At 36.7% G+C, this 23442-nt stretch overlaps 1 protein-coding gene across 1 annotated transcript; it reads left to right on the plus strand.

Annotated features, from left to right (window-relative positions):
* Positions 1-17682: 17682 nt before the first annotated feature.
* Positions 17683-19387, plus strand: LOC107099081 (alpha-2 adrenergic receptor-like). The gene has a single exon (XM_015397053.1). The coding sequence runs from the start codon at positions 17799-17801 to the stop codon at positions 19119-19121; it is 1323 nt and encodes a 440-aa protein (XP_015252539.1). The 5' UTR covers positions 17683-17798; the 3' UTR covers positions 19122-19387.
* The last annotated feature ends 4055 nt before the right edge of the window (positions 19388-23442 follow it).

Here is a 23442-nt window from a genome sequence, read left to right on the forward strand (position 1 = left end):
ACAAAAATATTTAAAAGAATCATCTGACAGAAAAAGACAAAAGAATAAAAAAGTAAGAAAAGGAAGTTCTACTTACCTGGAAGTTATTCTTTTCGTGCATGTGCAGGATGGATCGTTCTTCTGGGACGGGTTGGGTAGTGACAGTGATAAATCTCTTACATTCCTCAGATCCCAGCCAAATAAACACTCACAAAAAAAGCAAAAAGAGGGTTAACGTTGAACAAGTTTCTGTCATGATTGGTTTAGGGATTAAACCCACATGCAGAACACCACTGAAGACTGATAAAAAGTTCAACAGAGTTTATTGAAAGTTTTCACAAAAACAATAATGTGGACTGGATTCAGGAAACTGGTCCGGGCAGGATTCTCTGGCGTCTGCAGAGACGGATAGTTTGATTAGCCAGTTAAACGGGTGAATAGTAGAGTTTCAGATGTTTCTGGAAATACCTTGAAGAGGTTCAGGCTTTCTCCTTGAGAGAGGGAACCGGTTGGGTCCAGAGACTGTTGGTTCAGCAGAGTGCTCAGCAGCTGCAGCGTCTAGCTTCTGACTTTCCAGTGACAGACCTTGGTTTAACTGATCAGCTCTTTCCCTGAGAGCAGCAGATGGATTCCAGAGTGTGATCTTCAGGTTTGGCTCTCTAGGGCAGGCAGGCAGGTAACAGGCTAAGCTCATCCAGAGCTTCAGGCAAGAGACAGGTTTCATGTGAGTGAGAAGACAGAGGCAGGTTAGAATTGGGTTTCTCTTGAGAGACAAAGATTCTAGTAATCACAGAGGCTCAGGTTTGCTAACCAAACTTGGTCAACACTGCGGCGTTGAAGGAAGGTCTGGCAGCTGCTTAAGTAGAGCAGGTCTCCTGATGGGCTGACGAGATCCAGGTGTGCAGGAGGGCTCCAGCCCAGGAGACCCACGGCGCACTCTGCTGGAGAAAGGTTGTTCTTCTCCAGATCCCAACAGTTTCTGAATATGAAGCCAAATTAAAGAAGCAAAAGTGATGGTTTTCTTTTGAACAGGTAAGTTTAATGTTGGCTAATGCTAATCAAATGTTGGCATAGCATTAGTGGATTTCGCAAACAGTGCAGAACGTTGAGCAGTGCCTCACTCACTGCTAATTAGCATTCATTTAAAGTTACTGTTAGTTAAAATTGTAGCTATCACCTTTAACTGGATATATTTTATATTTCTTCTGCCATGGCAACTGAAAGCATTGAAAGGCAGACTTTGTACTGGCATTAAAGGATTCAGTGTACAAAAAATAATATCCTCTATTTGGGATAAAAAATGTTTTCAGTTAGGGAAACCTGAAAAAAACTAAGTGTGACATACAGTATTAGGCATTATATTTGAAGTCAGTGCAGAAAATCAAAGGTAGTTGTGATCTATAACATGTTACCGTAAGTTTTCACTACGTATATGTGAAAGTTGTACTGTAAGTCATTGGAACAACTGAAAGCTCTGCTAACTTCCATGCTTTTTGTGGTGAAATACAGGAAACCCAACTTTGGAAGTTGGATTTGGAGGTAGAGGCTGCATTTTTCTAATTCTTAATTTGAACAGTAAGAAATCAAACAAAAAATTTTAAATTTATAGTCAGATGTTGGCATAGTGGTTATAAACAATACATAACATGAGGTTGGATGACCACTTTTAGAATGTGAATATTTGATTTGGTCTCCTCAAATTAACAATAATGCGGCAGCTTGCTTCAATCAGTTCTTGAGTTGAAATTGGTTTTATTTTCATAACAGTTCATGAATAAACTAGAAACCTAACAATTATGAGTGAAGTGAACTAACATGGCAGGCCAAGTACACAAAATAAAAAGAGAAATGGCAAATGTGCATTCAAGTAAAAAAAAAAAAAACTCAATTCAAGCAATGCAGATCATTTATTCAGATGAGCAGAAAGAAAACAAGACTGATAAAAAAGAGATTTCCAAAAAAATAAAAGATCTTTAAAACTTAATAAATCTCAGAAACACCATACTTTTTACTCCTCTAAGGGATTTATTTGATGTTCACTTGTATTTATAAAAGTCTATGATTATTTTAATTGCTGCAGTTCGTAGCACTGTTGCCTTGAAGCAAGAAGGTCCTGGGTTCAAATCCTGGCATAAGGTTTTTCTGCATTGGGTTTGCCTGTTCTCCATGTCCATGCATGGGTTCTCTGAGGTTACTCCAGCTTCCTCCCACAGTCTGAAAACATGATGGTTAGGTCAATTGATAACTTTAAATTGCCCTTATGTGTGACTGTGTGTGCATGGATAAACGTCTATGCTGCACTGCAATGGAGTGGTGACCTGTCCAGGGTTTACCCCACTACCATAGACTCCTGGAAATAGGCACCAACCCCTCTGTGACCTTCTGATGTCTAAGCTGCAGAAGATGGATGGATTCTTTAAATTCTTACATGCAGTGTGTGTCTTATTGCTCTTGTAGTCCTTCCATGGCTCTTTACTTTCACTATAGTATGTGACACAGCTATGCGTTAACTTCCTCTGCTTGTATATTGTTGGATTATCAAAGCTCAAATTGGCATAAATCAGCCATGCTAAATCTAGTACTATTTCAACAGTTGGGCTCGGCACAGTTCAGTTGTGGCTCAGTTCTCTGATAACAAAGAGCTCATTAGCAGACCGTGTAATCTCCTTACAGTCAGATTCCAGTAGGTGGAGGTAATGCAGTAATCATTAAGTTGCTTGCCAACAGCCATAAAACGGAAGAAGAAGATGAACTGTAAACAACAATTGAAATTTTCTCAACACATACATACATACTTTCCAAAAGCTGACTCTGTCAAGTAAATTCACCAAAGGCTACCTTCTTCGTCCGACTCTCTGGAAACAACGAAATATCACAATTATAACCAAACATAACTTCCTGAATATTACAGGCGCCACCATTTTGATTAGCTTTATTCCCTCCTTCAATACTAGTACCGTAGCTTGTCACCAGGAGGCGAGGAACCGTGCTAGCGTGATGTGTAAATGGTCATACTTAACCAAGCTTGGCACGGTTGTCTGATGCAAGCTCGGTCCGAACTCGGCAAGGATTGGTTTCAGAAGGGTTCTGTCATGATCTTGACGCTGATGGTTTTGTTTTTTTCCTTTGCTCCTTGCTCCTCTGTCTAATTGGTTCTGCAGCTGATTATCGCCGATCATTTCCACCTGGTTCCTCTACTATTTAAGTTGTGTCTTTGCCTCCCATCAGTTCCAGGTTATTCGTGTGTTTTTGTGAGACGTTCCCTAGCATTCTGTAGTCTGTCTGTTGTCCTGATTTTGACCAGTTTCTGCCCTGAGGATTTCGAGTTTTTGCCTTGCCCCTGTCTGCTCTGTTTGTCCTTTCTGATCTTGGATTCTACCGGCTTCTGAACCTGGAACTGTCTTCTGACTTCGGCCTTGGATTTCCCTTCTGGACTCTGTTGCTGCTCGGCGTCGGCTGGCGCCCGCTCCGCTCGCTCTCTAGGAACTCTGGGGGTGTCGCCCGCCACAACTGCGGTCAAACCTCCCTCATGGATTCTGCTGTGTTCTCCGCGAACGGACTGAACTTTGAATCAAGTCAGTGACTTTGCTCCAAGTCGTATTCAGCTCCACATCCAGTCACTGACCTGTATTCTCCTATCCCTGCAGAGATCCGCCCTGCAGCAGACGAGCAGCCCCGCACACCTGTTTGTTTAATAAATGCTTTGAACTTTCCCACTGCCTGTCTCGCCTTGAATTCTGGGTCCAATATTCTGAGATCATTACAGGGTTAGTGTAAAAGGGGTATGTGTAAGAGAACTGAATGAGGTGATGAAACATGACAGAACCATTTTCCCCCTTAATTACTGCCATGTAACAAGCTCATTTATGCCTTGGTATCAGCAAAGTTATATGTTAAAAATCCAGACATTTTTCACATGTTTATACAGATGGAAATGTTTTGAAAAGATAGGAAGTCAAAACTAAAAAAAAAAACACTTCAATGTACTTTTCAGTTATTCCTTTCCATAACAATAACATCAATTTAACAAGGACTTCATGCCCTTGGTTTTTATGCTGTAATGACAGAACATAATGTCCTGAAATAAACAATAAAACGAAAAATCTATTCTGAATTCCTTCTTTCTGCAGAAAAGCTGCGAACTGTAAGTCAGGGACACCTTTGCAGAGCAGATCTTTTTATTGACAGTTAAAATAAAAAAAATATATCTGTACATATTTTGAGCTCTTTATTAATCTAAAAATTCCAGCACATATTTGTGTTTATATAATATCCTCCAAAAATAGAGCAAATGAAAAGAAAAGAAAGATTTAAAATCAGATTTCTGATTAGTATTCGTAGCTCGTTATATCATTATCAGTCATTCCGCACAACACATGTTAAGTTGTAAATTTTACTCTATTAATCTGTTTGATAGCATAACTGAACATTTCTGATCAACAAATAACCAAAGCTGCTCTATTGACTTTGTATGCAAAAAATGAAACAGAAAAATGTAACCTCGTGAATCAAGACTCCACCTAATGAGTGCTTAACTGCCTAAAATGCTTGACTTCAGAACAAAGACAGAGAAGTGGAGGACATCTATTAACTAATATACATATGAACAAGAACCCTGCTGAGAAGTTGAATAAATATACAGAAATGTATCATTACAAAGCAGGAAGCTGGTACATGTAGTCCAGCTGATGTTGGTCCATTGTGACATGTTCCTTCAGTGTCTCATTTTATGTCTCTATAACTTGCAATTCTAATTTTCTAACAAGCATTTTACTACTCAAAACATTGTTGGAAAAATATGTTGGTATAATTTGCAAAAAAGTTCAAAACACCCTAACATAATGTAGAAGACATGCAAGGACAAAAATTGTCCTTAAAAAGAGATGAATTAAATTTACACTGCCGAATATTTTAACTACTTCATTATGAAGTAAGGATGAAGTTTTTTTAATTTAAAAGTCAAAAGCTTGAACTTAAAGTATCATGACACCAGGCACTCAGAAGGAAAAAAAAATGATCAATGCAACTTTGGATCATCAGTTTGTCATTAAACATCCATCTATAGGCAGTGCAAAACTTTATACCCTTTAATGAGACAATGCCCATCTCATTATTTATAAGATCCAAACGCTGCCAGGCAGACTGCTCCAATATTATGATCATTGATCATTGTGACTGAGTTCATTATAAGAGCATGGCGGACTGTTCTCAGAGTCAGCTCTAAAATATCAATGCCTTTTTAAAACGCTTAATGCATTCAACCCAAGAAAATAAGTGAGTAAAAATCTTGTTTATATCATAGATAGTTGACTTTTTAGATGCTTGGCTTAAATAAAAGAGTATTGCTTTTGCTGGCTCTTCTAGGGCCTGTGTGAAAGGTGCTCAATGCAACATTATATATTTACAAGTATACAGCTAAAATAGTATGAATCTATATCTATTGTCATATTAGATAGTTTGTGGCTGAAATGTGTAATCCCTCACAAATTAGACATTTTTAGGTTGAAAACAAATTTATTGATAATTCAGAGTTTGTGGTGAGGTGATTCAAAGAAAGTGGCTTGTTTTATGTGGGGGTTCTTTGTGCAAACCAGAACTCCTTAAGAGACTGCTATATATTCTTAAATTGGGGGCTGCGACTCAAAAAGGTTAATGACCAATATGGTGGAAGACCCGAGCTTAAGATGAGAAAAACATCCACCCCACCCCAACTGAGGGAGAAGTTTATTCATTTTGGGTCAAATGCTGACAGTAACAGTGCTTTGAATGTGGGATGCTTTTCTGTTATGCTCTTAGTCTGTTTCGTTTTCTCTGTAGTCGTGACAATGTTCTTTGCATTAAAAGGAACATTTTGGAGTGACTTCTAGTGTAACATGCAGGCCTTTCAGGCAGGCTCTCCAAATAAGAAAGATCTGACAGTCATCACAGCATCTGTCCCTGAAAACTGACAAGAGTATGACTCAATGCTATGGGACCAATTGCATTAGCCATGAGATCTGACTATAAGATAGAATATAGTTCATATAACATGTGCACAGATGCCATGTTATTGTTTGTCCCTTGGATTTAACAGTCAGTTCAATTTCAGTTATAAAATTGTGCATGCCATTAAATTGAACAAATACATTTTATCCTAAAATGGAACAAAACTGGACCAATTGCAAATGTTCTTTTGACTCCCATTGCAGTTTTAATCATAATTCTTTTGGTTGCTGAATGTGACTAACCATTACTAAGACCTCCCAAAATACACTCACAAACCTGATTAGAATTTTGAACTTTGGTATTATAAAACTTTATCACCCCTTTACTCGTATATAGAAGCTTTTGACCTCGAGTTGCGGGTCACACATTAGACAAAACAGCCTAACATCCATTTAAAATGCATTATTCATCACCCACTCATCTGAAAAGGATAAAGTTCAGAGGACAGGAAGTCATTATTATAGCTTCTTTACAAAGGAAGCTGTTAATGTTATTAATTGCAGAGCAGTTGTGTCCATTCATGTAGATTTTAATTACGATTAGACTGCCATATATTTAGTGTTCTTGTTTAAGGGTTTAAGAACATATTTGTGGTGTGCTCAAACATTCTATTTTCCTTGTTTGAAAAACAGACTTGTACAGTAGATTTAACTTTACAAAGTAAGTCAGTGAAACAGATAAAGAAATTCTAGCAATATAAAATTATAGGAAACCTTTAAAGTCTGTAGGTATAAATAAATGGCTTTATTTTTATCTTCTATTTTGTAATACAATAGGGGTGAGTTATAAAAATGTTTTCCAGTTCCTACTCACTTTGTACCCATGATGTTTGTGTGTAGTTTAGAGAGCCTTTTCTCAGGCGTTGGGATGCCTGTGAATTACAGTAAGAGCAGATCCACTAGAGGAAGTGGCTTGCCTGGCGACATTTACTAAAACTGTTTCAGGAGGTCAGAACAACATTTGAGGCAATAATGGCCCAGTGGCTTCAGTTAGTATTTCTACAATAAGAAACAGACCTAAAAAAAAAAAAGTTTTATAAAGGTTGGAAAAGCCTGCAATCAAAAACTTTTGGCTAAGTATTTTTTAGAATATTCTGTTAACTGACAATACAATGGCAAAACATTCTTGCATACAACTAACACAGCCGTTCTAAAACGGGACCATAAATACAAGAATGCCATCCATCAATTAAGTCATTTTAGATGAATCTGGACACTTTATTTGCTACATAAAAGACAGATGAAATTCCCCCCCTGTTATATAAAGCAATCACTACAATTATATCAAACACCTGAGGAAAGTTGTTGCTCCCATTGATGGTAAATTAAATCCTAATTCATAAATACTTTAAACACATTTTCTCAGTAATATAAATCTCCAGTTGTTCATGTGAAATATTCCTGAAACCTAAATGTTTCAACCTTAATGCAACAATAATTTCATCAAAACCATACAGCATGACTTTATCAACGCATACAAAGAGTGATTCCTTTTCTAAATTTATTTTGTGGTTCAGCATACAGTAGATACATTAACAGAGTCCCTTCTAATACTAATAATGCTAGTGATTGAGTAGCTCAAAATGATTCCTAGCCAAGAAGTATGTAGTAAGGTTGTGAGAGGTAAACATTTGAGTGTCAGTGCTGAGCCTCATTCAAGCTGCTCTTTTGTCTCACAGTTTCTTATTAAGTCTGAGGACTAGATTTGCTCATTTGCTTACAACATGTTCTCTTTTCATATCTTGACAGAAATGCTGACCCTGAACTGTACAAATCACATAAGCCTTTCTCGGCATCATTTTTCTCCTTAAGAGCATTTTACAGCCACTGGGAATGAGGATTATCTTTCTGCTCCTGAATCCTAGATTCTTGTTACAGAAACAAAGCAATGTGATATTTGCAAACCCACTCTAAGGGCCTTTGAGTTATTTGTGTCTACATTTTAAATGGTAGCATGGCTCTCTGTACAAGGTGCATTTCCAACATGGGGAAAATATAAACATTTTAGTAAAAAAAAGGGACATGCTAGTTGCACCTATAATTATTTGTCTAATAATCATTTAAAATAGTCTACAGGGGGTAGATTCCTCCCTGTGTTTTGCACATAAGTACAGAAAAGGCAGTGCACTGTGGGATTCTAAAAGTAGTATCTCGGTATTGGCTTCTAATTAAAACTTTTAATTCCTCAAAATTTGGATATATTAAGCTTCATATAAATAACTGATTGATCAGGACTGTGCAGATATTTGTAGAATTTTCACAAATTAGTTTTGATTCACCTTGTGACCAGAGCCTTTTAATGCATTAGAGGTGTTCATGTATTCAACACATATCAAGGATCAAGTGGAAGCACTTGGCTTTTATTTAGTGGTCAGGCTGATGCCAAATCTTTTAGTTAATATGCATAATAAATACTTCTCAGTTATATATGTGGAATGTGCAACATTCAAAGGAACAATATATTCTCAATTTAGAGTCTGACAGCAAATTGTAAATTATTCCCGGACAAGCCCCCACTTGTCACAGGCCAGCTCAGTGCCCATGACAAAAAGGAGGGGACACAAAACGGTTTAGGCCAATCAATAGTTTATTGTAACCTATAAGTAACTTTAAATCAATAAAACAGGGATGAGATGTGAGTATGTAAGAATGTTTAGTGTGTGCTGTGTATGAGTGGGTGAACATGAATGTGAGAATGTGTCTGAGTGTTAACCAAAACCAAACTGAAACAAACAACAAAGGGAGTACCTGGAGGAGCAGAGAGAGAGAGAGAGAGTTAGTGGAGCTCAACTTATATAGAGAGCCCAAGTGGCTCCAATTAGTAAGACACGCCTCTGCCTACAGGAGGAACCGCCCCTGCAGGTCAGAGGAAAGGGCCGCTACACTTAAAAATGTAATTGTATATCAATTGATAGTCAAAGTTTACTGATCTATCCCACCCTAATTAAAGTATTAAAGTAAATTTATGAGGTCATCAGTTCACGAAAAAAAAATAGATATTTTTTTTCAATGTTAAAATGAAATGTACAAACTTTATATATTTATTATATATTTAATGATTTTGGTCTAGAGCAAAAACATAGTTGCAACACAACTAAAACAAACTGCATTGGAATAAATCTTTAAAGGTACAGTGGAGGATTTTTGCACATTTTTGAAAAGTCTCTACTCTTAAAGAGAGAACGCCTATTAAAGGTGTGTGAGAGCATTCACGAGCCCATTTCTCATGGTGAAAGCTCTGTTTAAAAGTTGCTGTTTGCATCACTCATACAAGCTTACTTTTCAAGAGAAGATTTGCAATTTTTCCACTACAGTATGTCACTCTCACCACCAGTAGGAAAATGGGGATGAGCACGTAGGACGGCCTTACGTAAACATATCACTAGAATGACTGACAATTAGGAGGACCACTTTTTTTGATGATCCTCCCGGAAAAAGAACATCTTCCACCGTACCTTTAACTTAATGACAGCAGAGAGTATTCCAACTGGTGCGTATACTGAATATAACTGCCAAAGCTTTTGATCTGAAGGGTTTTCAGAGCCAGCACACAATAGGATTATATCCTCTGCAGAGATCTATTAGGTAAATCTAAAACATTTTTTACATCTGTTATCATTCAAAATGAGAGACACGAACAAGAAGAGCGGATCTTTAATACAGCATAAAAAAACGACAGCATCATGTTGGGCTTCAGAGGATGCTGTTGTTTTTTTATGTTCAGCAATCTTTTTGGACCAGTCAGCTCATCTTCCCTGGTGCTCGCTCAGCGTATGTTGAATCCTGCAGGTCATAGACACCTGATCGCACAGGATAAGCATTTTTCCTAGATAACTATTATACTGTACCACAAAATTAGATAAGGTGTTCTCCATCCATCAGCAACGCAGATATTCATGCCTTCACTGAGATGCCTTCCTAAATTTTCTGAAACAACATTCTTAGCTCAAATAAACTCTGAGCACTGCACATAATCTATTTTTCCCTCTGAAATCTTAAACTACTCAACTCATGCAGTCACACACAAGTACACTTTTTACAAATAATGTGTATTCTGGAGGCTGCTGGTTGCATATTTGCACTAGATTAATTGGAGGTATCAGCATAAAGGGGACTGAATTCTTCTAAATAATTTGAACATCATGTATCATGTTTTTTCCACTTTAACATCAGACACTTATTAATTCTATATAGTAATTAATGTAGGGTATAAGAGGATGAAGTACCTTGTCATTCTTGGATTTGTGAAACCGTACCCAGACATTAAGGTGTTTTTGGAAACCTCCACAGAAGGACCAGTGTATGTAAGCTGCTGGACACAGATCCGTGAAAGGAAGGTCAGCGGTTCAGCTTACTGGATGAGCTAACGAGATTAGACAAGGCGGTAAATCATGCTCTCACCTCTGTCTGTAGCAGAGGCAGGCGCTGAGCCCTGCCAAGGAAACTGTATAAATCAACTAACAAATAAATGTCACTTTTGATACAAAGTTACAAATACTTTATTAAAATTGACCATGATCATAATATCAATGCAGTTGCAAAATATTTTACTTTATACCTTTTATTCCTCTTCAATTTTTTATGCCATTTCTGGTCCTTGCACAGTTTTTATGTTAAAATGTCATTAATCTCCACAACTAAACCAGTTCTGACTTTTTTTTGTTGTGGACTATTTAGTTAAATGTTGTTAGTTCCTCTCATAAAATAACTATTACAATTTCATTTCTTTTTGGGAAAAATAAAGTGCACACCATTTTATACCAGAATAAAAAGAGGACTGAGTGTAAAAACAACTTTGTGGGTAAAAGTAGTTCAACAGTACCATCAAAGATCAGGTGTTTTCAGTTTCCAACACCATCAAATAAAGAAAAAAGAAAAGGAGCATAAAAATAGTATGGTTAATCATAACCCAAGTTTATTTTTACAAAATGAATTAATATTAATAAATCTGACTTGGCCCTAAACTTGGGTCTATATCAATGTCTTAATTCACTGGCTCTCTTTTTCTTCCTCTGTCTCAGCACTGAGCCAGCAAACAGAAATCACCCCATTCTAATGTCATCAAGCGCTGGTAAATAGAGTTTATAACATGTGCTTGTTTCATAACATCGAACAGAGGCCGGACAAGACAATCAAACTTATTCAAACGTTAAAAGAAAGGCAGAGTTCCAAAACAAAGAATCTGAGGCAATGCAATGTGATGTGTCAAGTCAATGAAAAATATTAATAACTTAATATTTAACATATACAATCCTTCTGAAATGTTCTTTTAATTAATCTTAAATCAATTAAGATAAAAAGAATAAATAAATATAGCTCTGACCCTTTTCTTATTTTTGCTTGCTAGATTTGTGTGTATGCACTCTTATGTGGAAGTAGCATTGGTAACATTAACAATTTGCCTTGATTGTTTACAATAGTTTACAATGTCTTGATTATTTATCATAGGTTATTATTTTTAAATTTTAAAAATAGGTGAAAGGTGGCAGAGGCAGCAGCACTTAGCAACTAACTGTGGCTGTGTGGCTGTGAAATAGAGAGGAACGTTACGGGAGTAAAGCGGGCTAATGATAACACCTTCCTTGAGGATAAACAAGGAAGACCAACATTGCTCTTTATGGATACAGTAGTACACACTTGTGAGTTTTTCTGAGTTTAACCAAAGAAGAAAAAAAAACTCTTTTATAAACCAAATTTTCTGGCAATTTTAGGTGAAGCTCATCAACAACACACATGTTAACATGGAAGACTCAGATTTTCCGCTGATGACTAATCTAACTGTATAGATCAATGGGCTCTTGCTGTACACAGTAAGTGATTAAAACAAAGTATTTTTCATGTTCAAGTCGGGTTCTGGTTTTCCTTTTCATAATAATAGTAATATTAATCATATTTATTTTAAATAATCTATTGTGTATCCTCTTCATTTAACCTATAATGTATGCAATTGTTGCAGCTTTTCTGATTGGGGACCCAGAGTGGCCATCTCAGATTCAAACCCTTGATCTTGCAGCCGCTCCAGGAAACAAGAACTGGAAAGATCTTCTGGTAGATCAGCTAATGTCTCGATTTAGCCATTTACACATCTGCACACCGAGCAGGAAGCTTCAGCTCTGGCTGAAAGCAAAACAACATTTTGTATACTGAAAACTTGACCACGATATGTGTTTTTATGTATTTTGCTTGTGTAATGTCCATTGTGAATGCATTGTACATTTTAATTTTATTTGTAACTTTTCTGTTCTGTTTTTTGGATTCAAAAACCTAATGAAGGCTGTAAATTAGTCTTTTGTCAGAATAAAAACAACTTTGTATGTATTTCTTCTTTCCTTATAAGTCCTTTGAGAGTCATACTGACTCCTACAATAGGTGAAAATATTACAAAGAATTTCATAAGAACTCCATAGTAAAAATAAATATATTTGAGGAAATTGCAAAGTGATGATTTGATGATTGATACATTTATTAATATGGATGACACATCTGGACAGCAGAGCAAGGAATATATAAATATTACAGTCACATATTACACCTAGGCCTGAAAAATATTCAAGTCATATATTCATCTCTTTCATTTCATTTAGGAATACTATGGCAATTTATAAATTGTAGGGGTGAAGAGCAGTCACCTAGCCAGAAACGTTTTATAGGGGTGTCTGAGCAGAGAACAATGTGCTCTGAGGTGGCCGAGAGCAGACTGGTGTCAGGGTCAATCTCCTGCACCAACTGATGAAGAGCCATTTAACACTGTACTATAGTGAAAAGGAACCTTTAACATAAAGTATAGGCTGTTTAGAAGACAGGGGTGGAGTTTCTGTGAAACTCTATTGTTGTGTAACGAAGCAGCCAAAGCTCTTATGTTCATTTATATGTGCTTCCTTTTAAAGGTGAGTTTTCTTTCCCACTGTCACTACATGCACGCTCAGTATGAGGAATTGTGGCAAAGGCAAAGACAAAAACAACCTTTCACTGTAGCAACATGTTCATTCAGGCGGAGCGAATGCTGCAAATCAGTGACTGGATCGGTCAGTATGACTCAACTGAATTGTCTTTGCAAAAACTTGTAAACGTTGATTATCTTGGGATTATATGCTGTGAATAGGTACTGCATAAAAGTCTTAATTGAATATGAACTAAATAAAAAATAATCCTTAAGGGAGAAAGATATTTACTTGGGAATCATCTGAGCTTTTCACATGCATTTTTGGTCTGGATATATTAAAGCATAATAAGCCTTATGTCTCAACTGTGAAAGTGTATTGTGACACATAGACAGAGATAATCTGGTGATCTAAGAAACATTATGATACTGATCAATAAGGACAAAAGCTAATAAAACCGTCCTTAGAAGTTAAACGTCTTATAGTCAAATAGATTGTTTGCATATAGAGGAAAAAACATAAGACATTATTACGCCCTCAAGTAGCAGACAACAAACTGAGATGAGAACAATAGGGAGTGTAAAAATCGGTGAAGTCTCAGAGGAACCCAGTGTAACATATAAAACACCCTGAAACTTTTATTACTTTGACTAACATTGTTATTCAGAAGGTATATATGATGTAATGCAAAGGGCAGCACTCCAACAAAGACAAACACAGCCCTTCTGCAGTATTCATAGAACTTTCACTTAAAAATAGGTATAGAGAGAAAAAATGTTTGTAACATGAAACTATTCTTGTTAGAAAAACATTCATTTATTTTTTACAAGTATTAGAGTAATATTTAACAAAGCAATTAAATATGTCTTGTCATTGACCCCATGTTACTCTATAAAAATATTTTGGTCCGATGTGATACTTAAACATGCTTTAAACAACTGCTTTAATTAGCTGCTGGTGGAAACTCATCATAATTAACAGAAATGAAAGCTTGAAAGCATCAATCTTTGGAGTCCTATCCATCAAATGTGTTGCATTTCAATTTAAATATTAAAATAAATTTACTTTTTACTAACATTTGAATTTGTTTGTTTCCACTTTGATTCCTTCTTGAGCTATGATTGTAGTAATGCTGTTTTAGGCGTAGCCTGCTGGAGGACCAATTTTCATCATTCTGCTTCATTCTACTCCTATTCCCCAATTTTGCATTATTTGATATTTCAACTTGTAACTTCATTTTTTCTCATGAGTGTTTTTTTTTTCTGGCCTGGTCTGGCTGCGACACCCTGCCGCAGGAAGGCATCAGCTGGGCTGCTCTCATCATCATATTCAAAAAGGCAGGCTTGTTTTCAGTCCTTAGTCCTGTTTCTCTCCTAGACCTACATCTGGGCTCAGCATTTAACATGAATAACTGTCTATGTTCTCTGTTATCCTTTTTGTATGAAAACCGAATTAAAGTTCAATTGTTTAGGTGTTACTTTCCTTAACAGAATCACCAATGGAACCATTTTTGTCATGGTTTTGGTTCTGTTCAAGTTTTATCTCCAAGTTTTCATTGGTCTTATTCTCCATTTATTGTTCTAGTTATTTTTTATTGTATTTGAGTTCTTAGATATTTCTTGTTTGCTCTCGTATTAGTCTCCTTTTCACTAGATCCCTTCTTGCCTCTGTTCAGACCTGCTCCCAATCTGGTAATTAGTCTGGTCTTTGTTTCTCTCTCCCATATATTCTCCTACTGTTCCGTCACTCTTGGCTGGTTTGTCATCATTTCTTTGCCCGTCTCTTGTGAGTATTCCTGGTTCTCAGTTTTTGTGGATTTTGTGGATTGATGTTTTGGATATTTGCTTCTGTTTTACTTTTGTTGTTAAATCTCCAAGAAACCACTTCATCTTCAGTCTGCATTTGGGTCCTCCTGTTTAACCTCCACCCCACCTTGACAATTTTACTGTTTTTTTTAACAACATAGATAGTATGTATGAATCCATGCTTCTATGTTCCTTTATGTGCTTCTGTCTCCTTGAACTCCCAATTGACCTCAGCAGAGGGCTGATCATGCTAAGTCCGGCTTTTTCTGAGGTTCTGTCATGTTGTAAGGAAATTGTTTCTCTCCACTGTCACTGCAAGCATGCTCAGTGTGGGGAATTACAGCAGAATCAAAGACACAATGCAAGCATCTGCTGTTGCCTCAAGCTCATCCAGGAGATTTGGATACTTTAAAGTCAGTTATTTGATGTAATCAACTGGGTTTCCTTAGATAATACATTTTTAACCAGTCTGTCTGCATGATTTGATTGAAATGTTTCTGTAAAGTGCCTCAAGGTGACATGGGTTGTGAATTAGAGCTAAACCTAACAGGGAAACAGAAATAAACTCTAAAAGTAAGCAAAAACCAAAACTTCAAGACCACAGTAAAGTAGCAGTGAGTAATAGAAAACTAAAGCATGAAAGAAAATCAAAATCCTCAAATATCTCCAAATCATGACAGTTTGTTCAACTTCAAATAAACGATTTTTGACCATTACACCAAAAACAAATTTTTTACCGTAGAAAGAAAAAGAGAATTTGTATCCTACACATTTTCTTGACCTTTAACCAACTCAGTGGTGTAAGCAGATAGAAAATAACACCATAAATTCTAGGCTTGTAACACAAACCTGGATCATAAGTTTAACATAAACTTTAACAATCTGTGTCTGAATAACCTGCTAAAAACAAGCTTTTTCGTCATTAAGTGAAGTCAGGCAATAACCTCACTCAAGTAATTAATATTTCATAGTTAGTAAAAGTACTATGCAAAACTACCCCTAAGAGCTCTTTAAAGCGAAGTGTATCATATTTGATGCATGAGTTTTTGAGACCTCTGCATCATCAGTGTGATACTTTTGTTCTTGAAAACCCGTACGTACACAGTCAGACCCATGTAGTAAACACAAAATGTATAAAAGGTTGGACAGAAATGCCTAATGTATCAGAATTGATACAAATACATTATTTATTTTCCCTTACAGTATACAAAATATAAGTATTTTTATTTAATTTATCAGATTGTTCAATGCTAACTCTTATTTTAAAATTTTAATTTTCTGTCAATAATTTCATGGCCCAGGCTTTAAAGGGCAAAAATTAAGTTTTAGTCAAGAAGTTATTCAAGAACATGCAACCAGCTATACCTCTGTCTACATAACTGCATGATGAAAATGAGAAATTGTAAAAAACTTAAACTATTTCTTTTAAATAACAGTGAAGAGTTTTATTTTAAAGGACAAAAAAGATTCTGGTCTAATTACTCATTTCACATACCTGCTTAGCTTCGTCCAGTTCCCATTACTTGCCAATAGTATCCACCTGCGTTAGTCCACCTTCAGACCAGTCAACAGTGCCTGATTATTTCGAACCTTTGGTGAAATTTATTCTAGCGTTTCTGTGTTCTAATTACCTGATCCTCACCTGTTCTGCTTCTTAACCTCTGAGCCTGCCTGTTCCCATCTGATCTGTTTGCCTGACCTGTCTTCTGACTCCTGCCTGTTTGTGTACTGTACCTGGAACTGTGACCCGACTCTGTTCTGGATTTCCCCTCGGCATCTCATCGGATCTCTGATCTCCTGGATCTGACAACCAAGCATGTCACTGACATTGGCTTTGGCTTTGCCCTCTTGATTATCCTGCCTACGTTCTTCTGCTGATCTTCAGCATCTGGGACTCTCAGCCGGCCGGCTGGAACCATCCTCACCCTCTGGATTCGGACTGAATTATAAGACCAGAGGTTACTGCCTTAGACGAATTTCAAGGTATGATTTAACTTTTGAGCTATATATCAGAAAAAAATGAACTTTATATTGGGTGAGATTATGTAAAGTTGATTTGACAATGCTTTATCTGCAGCAAAACTTTTATTTAATATAAATCACTGACGAAAACAAAAAACATGCAGAGTAAAAAATAGCATCAATAATAAATCATATGAACTAATTTTAAAGGTATAGAAGTATAAATATAATAGAGTAAATAAATTGATAAAGATGATAAAGAAATGAAAAGGAATACATAAATAAGCGATTAAATAAATTATTCATACTCGGTTGGATGACTTGACAGGGAGGCTACAAGATGATGAAAGCTGTGATCTTTGGTCTGATCTGGTATAAACCAGATGCTGCACATTCTCTAAGTAGTACACTACTGCATTTACAAAAACAAGCGGCTGATCTTTCATCCTACACCTAGAGGTTCTAGCAGCCTGCCTCAGTTCGATGATCTCCCTTCATCTGATCCCTAATAGTGTCCCTAAAACAGCTGGCGCACAGGAAGCTCTGGAACTCTTTCCTCCTCCTGAGTAATTTTTTCTGAATCTTCAGCTGACTTTGCAATAAAAACTGTGATCTAGATCTAGAGCTGCTGCAACACCCATGATTGTTTATGCTTATTATAAGAAAAAGAGGGAACTTGCTTTATAAAGAAAATGTGCTAATATTTCAAAATATGCTTTTTTTCTTTTTTTGTAAAATCCCAAATAAAACCTTTGGGGCGTTTTTAAAGTGAATATGTGCAATTTAATGATATTTCTTATTTATTCATGACATACCTATATGTGCAATTAATGCTCGGTGCAGAGGGAGGGGCAGCAGCTGATGAGTTTCTTATGAGAACACATGGGGCATTATTAGGAGCGAGAGCGCAGCGCGCTGCAGGAGCCAGAGATGCGGCTGGACGCTACTCTGCTTCTCACAAGCAGAAATCATGACACAAATATTTCAAAAATGCATCAAAAATATATTTTTTGTACGTCTCTTATCTTCAAATGAGGCGGATCACCAGCCTGCACCTTGCACCCTGACTGGATCTATTCATGCGCGCCTATCCATTTTTTTCTTTCTTTTTTTTTCTTATTATCTCCAGCAGGTTTTAGCTGAAGGAGAGCGTTATTGATGGACTCCTGTGTTATCAGTGGAGCTGGATGGTGAATTTATCCCAGAATCCCGCCAGCATGGAGTCCCTTAACGCCAGCGGAATGGACGCCTTCACGGTGGTCCATCTGAATTCCTCCTGGAGCCTGGACAGCGGATATTCTCTAGCCGCAATTGCCAGCATCGCTGCTCTCGTAAGTTTCCTGATTCTTTTCACCGTAGTTGGGAATATTCTTGTGGTCATCGCCGTGTTAACGAGCAGGGCGCTAAAAGCCCCCCAGAACCTGTTCCTGGTGTCCTTGGCCACCGCGGACATCCTGGTCGCCACTTTGGTGATGCCCTTCTCTCTTGCCAATGAACTCATGGGCTACTGGTATTTCGGGAAAGTTTGGTGCGGCATCTATCTAGCTTTGGACGTGTTGTTCTGCACATCATCGATCGTGCACCTGTGCGCAATCAGCCTGGACCGGTACTGGTCCGTTACGCAGGCTGTGGAGTACAATCTAAAGCGCACTCCGAAGCGCATCAAGTGCATCATTCTGATTGTGTGGCTGATCTCAGCCTTCATCTCCTCCCCTCCGCTCATGTCTATTGACAGCAACAAGGACGCCAGCTCACAACCCCAGTGTGAGCTGAATGATGACACCTGGTACATCCTCTCCTCCAGCACTGCCTCTTTTTTTGCGCCCTGCTTAATTATGATCCTAGTGTATATTAGAATATACCAGGTAGCTAAAACCAGAACCAGAAGCCTATCGGGGAAGAAACCCAAACCAGATGGGGTCACACAAACTGAGAATGGACTTAGCAAGCAGTCTTCACCTTTCCATGATGAGAGGGAGAACGGCCACTGTCAGTGTCCTCCTACACCCAGCCAACACACAGTCACCATGGGTCCACTGACTGAGGAGGGTGATTTGGAGGAAAGCTCCTCCTCAGAGGGCAAAGGCCACAAACCCCAGAGGAGGGACTCCCAAAGAGTCCCCATGGACATCCAGAAGAAAAGCTCTCTCCCTATCCGCATCTCCGGGGTCAGCAACAAGTCAATGGACCTCTTTGCCTCCAGGAGGAAGTGTCGTCGGAGCTCATTTGCAAGGAAAAAGGTCTCCCAGGCACGAGAAAAGAGGTTTACGTTCGTCCTGGCTGTGGTTATGGGGGTTTTCGTAGTGTGCTGGTTCCCCTTTTTCTTCAGCTACAGCCTGTATGGGGTGTGTGGAGACTCATGCAAGATTCCTGATCCGCTTTTTAAGTTCTTCTTTTGGATCGGTTACTGCAACAGCTCCCTTAACCCAGCCATTTACACCATCTTTAACAGGGACTTTAGGCGTGCCTTCCAGAAGATCCTCTGCAAGTCGTGGAAGAAATCCTCCTAGGCCTAAAAGGAAGATTTAATGAATTGTTTTCGCCATTTGTTTCATTATTAATTCCATTGTCCTGTTGTTTCTGTCATGAAAGTGCACACCCTTAACCAGCTGCTGGGGCAACATCGTGTATATTTTCATCCCTAGGCTTTTTACAGACCTTCCTGATCTGATTATTGAGTGAGACTGTCCTTTATGTCTGAGCTATAATGACGTTAAGGGATATTTTCAGTAAAAATGAAACAAACAACATAAAAATAAAACATGAAATATCCCATTATTTGGCAGCTAAAATGTAACAAAACAAATACTTTCTTTTGCAGTTTACAATTTTTTCTTTGTGTTGCTGTCCTGTTAAATTATACGAAAATGTATTTAAAACTCTAGTGAAGGATCGCACAATGAGATCATCAAATAAATAACAGGTAGACATTTTGGTTTTTACATCTCATAAATAGCTGTTACTCTTGTAGTTAAATATATTGCAAAAAAAGCAACAGGTTGTACTGTGTCAGATTTTGCTTGCAAACAATCCCAGATTCCTTTGGAGGCACCTTTTAAGATCACATATTGCCATATAACAACCCGTTTGGTCTATCTTTTGAAAATGTCACAAAAAGCTAGCTTCACAGGTGTAAAACTTTAGCTGTAAAGTTTGAAGTTTATATTTCCGTTTATATCACTTTTTGTACAGTAAAGGATGTATTTTGTGCAAAGAAATGCTGAACCTTATCAATTAAGCTATACTGAACACATAATAGCTCAGATAAATGTTAAACAAAAATCACAACAAATATAATGTAATTATAAGATAATATAATTTCTAGTTTTTATTAAATATAAATTATTTGAGGAAAAACTGGAGTTGAAAAGACTGGTTTACATTTGTGTGGTTCTGTCAGTATGTTCTTAGCTGTCAATATCTTACCTGCAGTGGAAAACTCCCTTTCAGTTCTCTGTTAGTGTGAATCCAGACAAACTGGTTGCAGAAGCTGTGATCTTCTAAGCGGGCTTATATCTTCTTAAAACATATCCAATCTAAAAAATGTCCACGCAGTTTATGTGGGTGCTGTGTTATGTTTATTTACGCTAAAGCAAATAATGATTTACATGTAGAAAATGGATATAAAACTAAAGGCTTTTCTGATTGTTACACTGCAGTACTTTAATATCCCATGCTTGTACTTTACATGTTTTGAATGTCACAGAAGAAAATAATTTACTATCATTTATGTCACACCACCTTCATCCTCCACAGCCAAAGACAATAAGACTTGTTTTAAGTATAAAACCAAACACACAGAGACATAGTGGGTTAAAGGTTCATAAAACAATATTTATGCAAGCTCCAGATAATGGGAAATTGAACTAAATGAAGAACACTCAAGAGCTGTCTACTGCAGGTAGTAGGCTGGCAGTTAACCTTGTGTCCAATAACAAGTTTCAGTGAAGTTAAGAACAATTATCAAGGGAAAAATGATTTAACATGATTTGTTGCAATATCATCAGAGTAACAAAGTACAAATACTTTGTTATCTTACTTAAGTAGAAAATGTGTCTATCTATACTATACTTGAGTAACTACTCCTTCAATTTAAAAAATAAAGGCATCAGTTTTGTTTTATTTAAGCTCATATTCCTCATGGCTTGTTGGTAGTTAGAAAAAATATATATCGAAATAATTATTTCAATCCATACAATTAAATTATATGTGGTTGAACTTGGTACTGCATAGGGCTGAAACAATTTATCTCGGGATTAATTGATTATTGAAATAATTGTCAACTAATTTAGTAATCGATTCATTGTTAACTGGAGTGTAGAGACTTTAAAACGTGCCTTTAGCTGATAGAGCGACCCACTTAGAGCAGTAATTATACCAAAATTGTAAAAATAAAATATGTAAACATTTTGCACTTAACATAAAAAATCTTTCTTGTCTGTCAGTATGCTCTATCAAGAACTCTTCAAGTGGAAAAGTTTTAGTTTTACCTGGTTTAATTTCACAAAAAGTCTTCTTTAAGGAACGTTTTGCCGTCTGATTTTTAATTGATTAATCAAAAAATAATTGACAGATTATCAGTTTGCATAATAATTGTCAGTGCAGCCCTAGTACTGCACCAACTTATTTTAAACCACATAATAAAATACATAGTTTTTCAAGATGCTGCAAAGTTAAATTTGACACTGTTGCCATTACTGATAAAGCTAAGAAAATGAAATGTTCCTTTAATAGTGTAGCGCAGTAGTCACTATACGGCTTAAGGGTTTTAAAGGTTTTTCCCTAACCTTAAGATTTTTTCCTGCATTACTTTTTCTTTTATATTTTAAGTAGTATAAAAGTAAAAACTTCGGTTTAAAACTGGATACTTTTTCCTCCTCTTTGATTCTTTAGGTAATAGCCCAAAATGGAATAATTTATCAAATAAAACAATGAAAAATCTTTCCTCTATAATCACAATCGTGAGGAAACTTTATTTCAAATTAAATGCAACATCCTAATCTGTTTTCATTGCTATTATTACTAAATTTTTCTTTATCTTTTGAGTTTTGGCTATTGAAAGTTCAAAATAATGCTGATTATTTGTCAACCTAATAAAAAGATAAGCTTCTAAGGATTTGCATGTAAAAAAAAAAACACATTCAAAGTTGATAACCTGCACATAGCTCATCCACTAACTAGGTGCACATGAATTTCCATTTCCAAAATGAACGAAACAGCTGTCCGAATAAATCGTACTTATTTGCAATCAATAATAGGCAGGAGATATGCAGATCATCAGAATGAGCAAAATACTTGGAGGATGATATGTAATTCCTTATCACCCACAATACAGTTCACCAAACTTAAAAGAGATTACGGCTGCAGTTTCTGCATCTATATTTAGTACGTCTGAGGGTCGGATGCAAAATCACACAAAAATGTCTGTAATCGTTGTTGCAAGAAGAAAGCAAAGGTACAATGACAGACAAGAGAGAGAGAAAATATTCCATGAGCAAGTTAAAAAATTTGGACTGTCAGAAATCAAAATGAGAGGTAACTATTGACCAATGTTATTTTTGGGGAAAATTTGATGCCACACTGGATTCTTCTTAAATCCGGTTGGACCTCTTTTGAGCAACTATTGTGGTGTCACCCAGCAACGTTTCTGTGGTGTGCTGTGCAGCAGTGCAGGATGCAGTTTAGCGGTGTGGGTGTCTGTTCCTACTTTTAATAACAATTATCCTTTTAAGTGGTACCTATTTGGAACAGAAATCATCATTTATGTAACTTACTCCGCTACAGAAGAGTATGAAAGTGCTGATATTCTGCAGAGGGCTGAAATTCTTTTCCATGGAATTCAGAAGTATCATGGCTTATTAAACTACAGTATATGATGAAATAAAAACCTTTGTATGTAGCTATCTTAGCACCATTATTAGCACCTATTATACTTAAAATGCTCATTCTGCCGCAGCTATTTACACCTAATTTTCTTTTTAATTAAGGTATACTATAGAAATAATGGCCATTCCTAAGAGAAAAAAATGTCTTCTGTTTTGTCTTTTACTGTCTTTTTATGGAGAACTTTCATTGGAAAACCTAGTTTTTTTTCCAAGCCCACTGAAACACAAAAACCCCCCACAGATTCTCCATTAGTTAAAAAAGGGTTTTTATGCATCTAGCGTAAGGTTTTTTTTTTACTCAAGTTTCTGACTGACATTGCTTAAGTTATCTGTTGAGAAAATTCAAATAATCTAGATACCAGAGGCTATTACCATGCTTTTGCTTCTAAATAATTTTAGAGGCAGTAGATTGTGATAACTTCTTTCATTTCACATGGATAGAGAACTTAATTTCTCCTCTCCTCTGTCGAGTTTCAGAAAGTTTGTTGGTTCCAGTAGCACAAGCAAAGTCTTGGTATGCCCCGAGTTTGAACCTGTTTTCCATTGCACATGCAATCTTGGTCGTCCAGGGTTTTATGTTTGTTTTTGTGTATTCATATAAATATTATATAATTTGAAGGGCAAGATAACAAGATGACAGCTAAAAAGAATTTAATCACATGTTGGTCACTGGGCATCAATTGAGGTATTTTTGCTCTATTGCTTTGTGCATGTACAGTACAGTATTTACACAGGCGATTTGCCATTGTCAGTGTAAGTACAGTATATAACAGTCAAATCAAAAAGTTCAACACTCAACTTTCATCTAAATTATGATTTCATTAACAGAATTATAGTATTGTCTAGGAACATTTTTTTTAAAACAATATTCAATTAATATAAATAGGTTACTCCTTATATTTTAAGAATTATTCTCAAATTATATTATGCGTTTTATTATATTTAT

This window comes from Cyprinodon variegatus, unplaced genomic scaffold, assembly GCF_000732505.1.
Source record: "Cyprinodon variegatus isolate N-32 unplaced genomic scaffold, C_variegatus-1.0 Scaffold836, whole genome shotgun sequence".
Lineage (NCBI taxonomy): Eukaryota > Metazoa > Chordata > Actinopteri > Cyprinodontiformes > Cyprinodontidae > Cyprinodon > Cyprinodon variegatus.

Excerpts from the sequence above, each read along its gene's own strand:
- LOC107099081 (XM_015397053.1), top strand. The coding sequence starts at position 17,799 with ATGGTGAATTTATCCCAGAATCCCGCCAGCATGGAGTCCCTTAACGCC.